Source organism: Pinus tabuliformis, chromosome 2_1 (assembly GCF_031772625.1).
Source record: "Pinus tabuliformis cultivar Carrire ecotype Pingquan chromosome 2_1, CPIR1, whole genome shotgun sequence".
In the NCBI taxonomy this organism is placed as follows: domain Eukaryota; kingdom Viridiplantae; phylum Streptophyta; class Pinopsida; order Pinales; family Pinaceae; genus Pinus; species Pinus tabuliformis.
In genome coordinates this window covers 622,662,898-622,673,349 of record NC_142299.1, presented here as the reverse complement: position 1 = coordinate 622,673,349, position 10,452 = coordinate 622,662,898, and the positions used below count along the sequence as shown (strand labels likewise).

General features: G+C 34.5%; 1 protein-coding gene across 1 annotated transcript; it reads right to left on the bottom strand.

Annotated features, from left to right (window-relative positions):
- Window positions 1-2,124: 2,124 nt before the first annotated feature.
- Window positions 2,125-4,402, bottom strand: LOC149202088 (uncharacterized). The gene has a single exon (XM_089403078.1). It carries the CDS (start codon window positions 4,029-4,031, stop codon window positions 2,358-2,360), a length of 1,674 nt encoding a protein of 557 aa, XP_089259204.1. The 5' UTR covers window positions 4,032-4,402; the 3' UTR covers window positions 2,125-2,357.
- Between the last annotated feature and the right edge of the window lie 6,050 nt (window positions 4,403-10,452).

Sequence of the window (10,452 nt, the reverse complement as noted above, 5' to 3'; positions counted from 1 at the left end):
TTAATTTAACTTACTTATTTTATTCCTTTTTACCTTTTGTGAACTTTACTTATTCTTACTATTTTTATGACGAAAACGTAGTGTCCATCTTTATCATCTTCACGCCATGGAGGAGAAATACCGCGCTGAACCGCAGGTCCATTCTGACCACCGAATGCAGAAGGCGGAGGATGAGGAGGAGGAGCACGCTCTAACCCTAGCCTTGCCGAAGAGGAAAGGATTCGAACTTTGTGCTGGGCATGTGGGCGCAACCATTATAGAGTAGCGTTGGCTGAGCCTACACACAGCCAGCGACCCGTTTCCCACAGTCAAAGTTGACCCACTAGCAATCCAATCCAATCCAATCTAATGCAAACAACATATACAGAGTGAGTGAGAGCAGTTCAGTTGAGTTGGGGATTTCCCGGTCTCTAAGAGGCTCACAACCACAAAGACACCACAACACACAGACCAACCTCTTCTTCGTCATGGGGGGCAACATCCCACGTCAATTTGGCGCGTCTTCGCGTAAACCCTCACTGAATTCTGAGGGAGAACGGCTATTTTTATGGATTTTCAGAGCATAAAACTTGGTGGGCAAAATTTTTGAGATTTCGAGATAGGCAAGGATGATGGGACCGGAAAGCACAGAGCTCATGGTGAGGCTGAGGCGTAAAAATATTTTCATAGGACCGTGAAGGAGAAAGTGGACTCGCCTCGCTGTTCTGTAACCGCTCTGATCTGCGGTTAACCGCATAACAGTTTAGCAGAACGGACACATCATTGCACAACATGCAGCAGCAGAGAAACATTGCATACAAAACGACACATCATTAATGAATAATAACAGAAAACATTATTGCAGCAGAGCGTGAAAGAGAACAGGAAGAGCAGAAAGCAGAAACAGAGGAACAGAAATGGTCATGGAAAAAAAATTCATGGAAGAAAACAGGAAGAGCAGAGAGGTGAAGAGGAGAGACAAAGTAAAATTGCACGCACGACAATGTGAACCACATGCCAGCTATCAAGCAGAGAAACAAAATGTAGACGAAAAGCTCACTCAAAAGAAAACCTATCGACCTAAAAATGTAAAAAAATATTAACATAACTTGCATCAGCTCTAATATTTTGGAATCTTCCCTTAGTCCCATTGTTATTAGAGTTTTGATTGCTCACACATAACGTCGTTTTCTAATCTTACTTCAACTCCCTTCATAATTTTTTTTTAGAATTTATATAATGATAATAATTAATATCTATTAATATTGGACCTAGAAGAGATTATTTGAAATTGTTGAGAGTTTTAGTTCTATATTAAAAAAAAATAGTAAATAAATATTCTAAAATCACCATAATTTTGTTAAAAATAAATTATTCTCATTTTATTAAATATATACCTTTTTCATATACTTTAAATATTGTAATTTATTTAATTTTTGTTATCCTATAATAAAAATTTTAATTATATTTTAAACAATAATTCATGATTAAGTGAAAAATATATTTATGTACATCGACGTCCAAATAAATTGATTATCATATCCTTTTTCATACGTTGGCACCGCAGGCACAAAAGTGACCTCCGGAATTTCGAAGCATTTGCTTCTTTTACGGGCCCTCCGAAACCATTCAGCACTACTCATGCGTACCGATTACGAGTTTTGCTCCACAGTTACGAGTCAGACCATCGGTGTGACACATATCAAGTATGTCTGTCAGAAACACAGTTTCTTGGGCCCGGAGAGTTTGCCACTGATGCCTTTGCGTGTCTTGCCACCAGGCTTGGGCTTGCATGCCACAGTGAAAAAAAATTGCATTATCAAAAATACATGACGAGCCTAAAATTTTTGGTTATTCGTGACAATATCTAGTTTATTTGTGATAATAACCAGCACTAATATTAACTTTACCATTTGGATTACTACTAATAAAGAAAAATAAAAATATAGCTTAGCATCTTGAATTATAAATTTAATTTAAATATATAATTAATTATTATTTAAATAGATAATTTTATTTATAAATTTTAATATGAATTTTCTTATAAATAAATGAATTTATATATCATAGGTTTTATATATTTTCGTTGGAAATATTTATACAAGAATTCTAGCTTTCTATGAGGAGAATTGTTTCTCTATGGGGAGGATTGTCTCTCTCAGACCAGATCTTTCAAAACGCTGTGTACAAAAATAGCCAGAAGAGTTGCTGACGTAGCTTTCTTAAAGAGCCACTGAGATGCTTCAATTTTGCTAATCTTTATTCGATTTCAGCTTTTTTAAAGAGGCACCGAGATGCTTCAATTTTGCTAATCTTTATTCGATTTCAGCTTTGCTGACGTAGCTTTCTTAAAGAGGCACTGAGATGCTTCAATTTTGCTAATCTTTATTCAATTTCAGCTTTCTTACCATGTAATCTGTTTTCCATGGATTTGCAGAAGCTTCGTCGAATTCCATATCACTGAAAACCAGCAGTTGCTTTATCATCTTCTTCTGCTCTAGCCTGCATTTCACTGCCATCTCCAATATCACATCGAAGACCTTTTGGAAATCGGTATTCATTCCCCAATTCATGCTTTTTGTGAATGCATACTTTTCGACGAGGGAATCCCCTGTAACCAAATGTAGTTCAGGACTTTCGGTGAAAGTCATGACATGGCCTTTCCATGGCTCCTCGCTAATCTCGGAGACCAACATTCCAAGCGCTATGCAGACCTCCATGGGAGTTCCCTCCATGCTCCACGAAACATCACAGACCGCCAAGGTGTTAGAAAGCTTTCCTTCTTTCTTCATGTCTTCCACCATTCGCTTCCACTGCAGTTCCGCAACTAACGCCGGTGCTGAATCTTTGGACTGGAGCGCTTGTTCGATAATTTCGTGGGGAAGCAAAGCTCCGGCCGCTATTTTCTTCTTCCCCGCTTCCACGTCCTCCAAATAGCACGTGAATCTGGTGGCATCGTGCTTCAGAAAAATGTCCTTGTAATTTTTCATGGCTACATAGGCCACTCTTTCGTAAGGCAGTTCGCCCCACAAATTGGAACTCATGTACAATTCTGGCAATTTGAGAGCCTTCCGGAGTGGAACCAGCACCTCTTTCCTCAACCTTTCGCGGGCTCTGTAAACATAATGTCTATCTTCTTCAGTATTGAAGTCCTCCCGAGGAAAGAGCCTGCGTGCAATATTTTCACAGAGTAGAGTTGAACGATCATAGGACGAATCCAAGGAAGGGCACCACTTTGCAGCTAAGCTTATGCTTCTCACTTTCCCCATCTTGAGCGCCTCCAAATCTTTAGATAGCAAATTGGCAAAAAACTGTGCAATTTGATCATGCAATGCTCTGTAACGGGAATCCTCCAAGTAGCGTTTCAGAGCTAAGTTCGCTATTTCCAGCCGCTTTTCTTTCCTGATGACTCGCGCCCTTTCTCTTTGGATTTTTCCTTCTGATAAATGCTCCGCAATTCGCTCTTCTCTCGGCCTAAGCGTGCCGAGCATTTTGGCTTCCCTTGCAGCGGCACCCTTTCGAGCAAAATAACCTGGCTGGCCTCTGTTTCGCCTAAACCTCATCTGTCTATGTTTCGATTTAGACTTTGCCTTTGCCTTCGCACTCCAGATTTTTAACTTGTGTCTGATCTTTTCGGCCTTCCGTTTTTCCGTAGCTTCGGATCCTTGTAGCAGGCGAACAAGTATCTCAGGTAGGTCTTTGAAATAACCAAATTGAGCGATGCTGTCAACATTGGCAACTAGAGTTTTGGCGTGACGTGAATGGATCCAACAAGCTGACGCATAAAAGCCATCTCGATCCGATTTGCCCGTTCCTCGTACGCCTCTCAGTTGACAAACTAGGTTTAAAGCTGTTTGTGGATCTTCATTCCATGCGGCTTCCAGAAGTTCAGTGACTCTGTGGGAGGGAGTATCGGGCACAACATGGAAAAAGAAATCGAGCAGGGGATTGTCAGATGTTAGGAAGCTCGGAGAGCAATTCTCCGTCATCCCCATATGAAACAGCTCCCCCGCACTATCTGATCCTAATTCCTTCATACCTTTTCTCAACATATCGAGAAAATCGTCTCCAGTTATTACCTCATCTTGAGACTTACGATTTGTCAGAGGAGTTGTTGCGTCATCTTAGGAGCTACGATCGGCCAAAGGAATGTAACTGCAGAGCTCTGGAGGGCCAACGAGAAGGTCGCTTCCAGCAACACCAGCAGCCATGGAAAATTGGATAGTGGTAAGACAATTATGTAATGGACAGTTGAAGAAGTGGGTTGCAGTGAAAAGATAATTATGTAATGGACGGTTGAAGAAGCCGGTTGCAGTGCAGAGAACGTGTTGCATGTCCGGTGCTTATAGTTGATGTATACAAAACTTGCTGCACAAGAAACGTGGTGCCCACGGAAATGGCCGACTCCACCGTCGCACCGAGATCGATTCCACCGCCGCTAATATTGGTTAAAATTCACCGCATTCTATCTCATATATATATTTACACGGAAGGTGTTCAAAAGAGCTCACCACCAACTTTAGTCTATTTTTTTATTTTTGGGGTTGATTTGAACTATAGTTACCAATTATAAAATTCAATATGAAAAAATTCGACATTATTTATCTTACACATATTTAATTTTTATTTTTATTTATCATTTTTTTTTTTTTTATGAGTTATCCATTTAACACTTAAATTTGTCATCTTATAATTTTTTCCAATATAGAAGTTACGGTTTTTCCAATATAGAAGTTATGGTTTTTGTTTTTTTATAAGAGTTACCAATTTGCAAAGAATTTACTATTTTATAATTATTTTTAAGATAGAAGTTATCCTTTTTCTTTTTGCAATTTGCCATTATATAAAAGTTACTAATTAGTTATCCATTTAACATTGAAATTTCTCCATTTATAATTTTTTCAAATATAGAAATTAGGTTTTTTGTTTTTTATAAAAGAGGTACCAATTTGCAACCAGTTTATTATTTCATAATCTTTATTAAGATAGAAGTTATATTTTTTTCAGTTGCAATTATATAGAAATTACTAGCTCACCTCTCATTTAAAACAATTGAGTCACATGATGCCTCTATGTATAGGAGCTAGTTATGTTATTTAATGTCAATGGCAATATTGATTCATTTTTAATAAAATTAATTATTCAATAAAAATTTTACATTTTAGTATCAGCAATTTGTTTTGGATTATACCATATTGTGTCCTAGAGCAATTTGTACGTAATATATAATGAAATACCAAAATCAAACTAAGATTAAAATAATCAATTTTCTAACTAAATTGTTAACAATATTTGACATTTTATAAAAAATTTAATAAAAATTATCTTTTTTATAATATAAAAATTATAATATAAAAATTACTGTTTTTTATTTTGTTTTTTATAAAAATTATTGTTTATATTTTTTCCAGTTTTCTCGTTAATCCTCCTATAAAAAAGTACCCGTATAGAAATATTATAAACACAAAAAAATTAGGATTAAAGATCGTTGTATCATTTTTCAATTATCAAATTTCCACGACTAAAACTCGAATTACTTACTCTATGATTTTATCCAGCAGCGATTTGTAATGTTCCGATCCATGGTTACATAGACACAGCATAGTGGCAGCACAGTGGACGCACAGAAGAGTGGCAGCACAGTGGACGCTCGACATTACTGATAGAAACCTTTGACCAAAATTATTCAACGTTGACCCGTACCGAATTGGAAAATTCAGCGAATTTCCGAATTTTTTTTGCTGGTACGACCGAACTTGGTAACTATGATTTGAACAACCCTTGGTTATTATTTTTCACCATTGATTTGACTCCATTTAATGAATACTTTGCCGTTGATCTGAACAACACCTATCATTATTTTTCACCATTGATTTGACTCCATTTAATAAATACATGGGCAAGGCCAGAATATTATGCAATCGAAGTTTGTCCCTGATCGTTGAAATCGTTCCTGCTAGATGTCGGAGTCTAGGATACTGATCACCACATCGGAGCCATAATTGGATTCCGCCAAGAGGGCTCTTCCATTCGGTGTGTCAATGCTTCGGCCACCGCATTGTGTGCCGCTGGTGTGTACGATCCGAGATGAAGGTGAGAATGCCTGATGTTTTTTTCATCTTAGAAATTTCCTGCGAGATGAAGGTGAGAATGCTTGACGTTTTTTTCATCTTAGAGATTTCCTGCCATGTTAGCCTTGCCGAGAAGTGATGCAACACCGAGTTATAAACCTACAACAATGCGCGCTCTTGTTCTGCATCCATCTCAGTGCCGGATTCTGCTTCAAGAGTGTCCTTAGTAGCAACAGAAACTATTAATTTGTACCAGTGGTCGGGAATCGAATAATGAATGTCTTACGGCCATCGCTAGGAGATCCCACCACTAATTCTTGACACAGATACAACACAAATAACAACAAGGACTTTGAAATTGCCTTTAAAACTATTGCAACATTCCTTTTTATCAATGTAAAAAAGGAAAATAATATAAATAATATTTAAAAAAATCCCATAGTGAAATTTGGCGTGTCAATATAAAAGTGCTGAAACTTCAGCGAAATCAAAAATGATACTTCCATATTGGACGAAATAACTAATCGTCATCCAAATTTGAATTAAATGTAATCTTTATAGCTGTTGTATTCTTTAAGTGCTTTAATCTAAAGATTGAAATTGAATTTTCTTGATCAAATTTGTATTGAATGTAATTTTCTTAATCAGTGATTTAAAATCCGAGGTGCAAAATAATATTCCCTCTATAAATTGATTGTCAAACTGACAAGAAATGTTATGGGTTGTTTTGGTTCACATATGTATGTCCTCTGCTATTTCTCTCTTCACAGCAGTGTGGACTTCATTGGCATTGTTTGTTATCTGTGTATGTTTTTTTGTTATTAATTGTATGAGGTAATGTATGTTTATATGTGTCTTTGTGTGGGTGTTTATATGTTTGAGAGATGATCAGAGAAGTGGAAATGAAAGAGAGGAATATGTACATGTATACTTGGATGAGCAAACTCAAGGAAAGGAAAAAAGAGTTCCTTATTTTGTCTTGATCTTGGAATTATATGTGATTTACTTTTTGAACCCGCTTACCATTATGAACTTTGAATTTAGTTATAAACTTAAAATTTAGTTACGAGCATGCATTCAACAATGAGCTCTATTTTTAATAAGATGATCTTTCCAAATCTTCTATACTTTCTGTGCATCTTTACACCTTTAAGAGCAAATTACTAGTTATATAAATTTTGTGGCCATATAACAGTTGTAAGAATTTATTTAACTGTAAATTTGAATTATCAACTCTCCAAAATTTAGTAGCAGGAATGTGTTTGAACGAAAGTGATTTTTTTTTGTATAGTTTTCTGGTAATATATTAGTAGTAAGAATTTGTTTCAATTATAATTATACTTTTGAGTTCTTAACTCTCAATAAGAATTTGTTTGAAAAAATAAGTTTTAGTTGTGATTTTCTTTGTAAAGTAATAGAAATTTGTGAAACTTTTAATAATCTAATGAGAAGAACTTGTTTGAACCAGAAATGTGAACTGTGAACTCTCTGTAATGGAAATGATGGAGAGATTTTTTAAACACTAAATTAATATATATAAAATTAAAAATCTATTTTAAATAATAAAAATATTCATTAAAAAAATGTTTTTGCCAATTCCAACTAAAATCTCGAAAATACACCCCGCGTTAAAATTCACTTCGCACTCCTGCCTGTTTTGGACTCGACTGGCAATCCAATCTCAATTTGTCACCGCCCTGAACCATTCTTAAACCGAACCTTAACGCCAGCATATCGTCCCCATATCGCACACGTGTCCAAAAACGTCATCCTAAGTTGTCTGAGTCCATCCGTTAATTCAACCGTCCCACTGTCTGGGCCGCCTAATTTGTCAGGATGACTCTTAACGCTATCATATATAATTCATACTGATCCTCCTTTCCTCCACCAACGTCATCCAAAGTTGTCTCAGTGATACTTTTTATTAGAAATCCTTCTGAGGGATAATCGTTCATTCGGAATTCATGATTGCAGCTTCTCGGTTCCATCCTTGCGCTTGTGGAGCCGAATGCAGACCTCCAAATGGATTAACAATAGCGGTTGATGTGGGATTGAATTGTTAGAGTGAAAGGGACCAGATATAAATAAATAAAATTGATGAGCAAATGAGAGGTGGTATACGGTCATATCCTATAGGGGTGAGTTTTGAATTTTTTTGGTGTGTATCCACTAATGTGATGAGCCATAACAACAGTAATGTATCAATGACATTAATAATTCAGTTTTTGCTTCCTAAAGTGAAGGTGGTATTTATATATATATATATATATATATATAATTTATTTTTAATGCATTAGGTTTATATAATTGAAGGCTTTAAAAAGTTTTGCAAGATGCTAAATACTTAAAAATATAATTTTAAACAAAGAAATAAAATGATTTTAGAGAAAATTCAAAATTATTTTTATTTTGAAATAATATATTTTTTATATTAATTTTTTATTAATAATATGGTTAAAAACGTGTATTTCTCTCTCAAAGATTACACGTTTAATTCAAAAGGGGAAAGGGATAAAATATGTATATTTTTATAAATTCTAATAATTAAGATCAAAGGTGTTAATGATATTCATTTTGATTCCAATCATAATTAATTAATTTTTGCATTTTCATAGATTTGAATAATTAAAATTAAAGGTGTTAATGATATTCATTTTTATTCGAATTATAATTAATTAATTTAATGTGATTTGATAATATGTAATTACTCATTATCTTAAAGGTAAATCATTTTTTGAGAATTTCTTTTAAATCATGAAAATTTTATAATTTAGAGAGATAAATATACAACATTTTAGATGTTTTTTTTCAAAATATTTTAAAAAATAAATATAATTTTATTATTATTATTATTATTAGTTCTTTGTGGGAAGTTTAATTGGTGATAGTTGTGAAAATGAAATATTATGTTCCACAGGTTCCACAATCAAATTTCTCGATTTTATCCTTGGGTTACAAGTTGGGGCAATGTGGCTCACCTAGAGGTTATAATAATAGCAGTTGGAATCAACCCTATGTCATGTGTTACACATTGGGGGTAGTGTCATTCACCTAGAGGTTATAATAGTTGCAGTTGGAATCAACCCTGAGAAATGTGAATATGAGACCAACCTAGTTTACAATTCCTCTAGTTACAAAAAAAAGGAAAACTATTAATTAGTTATACATAAATGTAAAGAGAAAATTGATTTTCAACTGGTCGAGTCCCTCTTGTTAAGTAACTCGTCGATCGGGAGGTCACAAGGTCGATTCTCCTCGACGCTAAAAGATTCCCTATTCCCTTCAATGTTGATTTTCCTATGGAAAAAAAATAATATTAAATAAATAAAATAGTAAATAATGTGTATGTGTGAAGAATAATTAAAGTTAATAAAATGTAAAAATGAATAAAATAAATAATAGGTAAATTAAGAAAAAGGTTCACTTAAGTAAAACTTGAAATAAAGAAATAAAGTTGGTATATTGGAACATAGAACAATTTCTTTCCATTCACACGTACACAATTCAAGGATTGGAAAGAAATCTGCACACATGCAATACATGTGTTAACATGTTAACTTTATTTCTTTGTATTAAGTTTTCCTTAACTCAATCTTTTTCTTAATTTAACTCTGGCTTATTCTACTTTTTGTGAACTTTACTTATTTCTTGCTATTTTTATAGTTCAAAATTTCAGTTTATTATTTATTTACTATTATTATATTTTATTTGTTATTTATTATTATAATATTTCTTTATTATTAATTGTTTTATTTATTTATATACTAATAAGTTTAATCGTTTAACCATTTAACATTTTAATATTTTATATATTTATTTATTATTTCACATTTACCTTATACCCTATGTTGAATTAGTATACCAACATACATCGAAAGTTACATCACTACACCAAGGAATCTCAACTCCTTGTTCCCAACTTTTGAAACTATGCATAAAGCCTCACCGGCCTATATTCAAGCCCCAAGGCTCAGACCTCATCTAATCTAAGGCAAGCATTTGGTCCTAGTACTCAATGACTCTTGGCATCTTGCAAGACTGACTCAACTTCCTCCACAACTCACTAAGGTACACAACCCCGTGCATGTCCCACACTACTTTTAGACTTTGGGATCCCACTCCAATATCAAGAACTCAACCTCCTCAAGATGGTCCCATAGTCCCTCAAAAGTTATCCATGAAGAGTTATACAAGGAAAAAAAAACACTGGCATATGTAGTGTTGATTGAGTCCATCCCTATCCCATATGGTGTTACATATTCTTCCTCGTAGGTATAGGATCCCATGAGATTATCAAATAAACAAGCCCTCTTGTCCCATTGGTGGATTTCCTATCAATCACCATATATCAACATGCATCCAATGCATTAACTATAACATCGTAATAAAATAATCTACATGC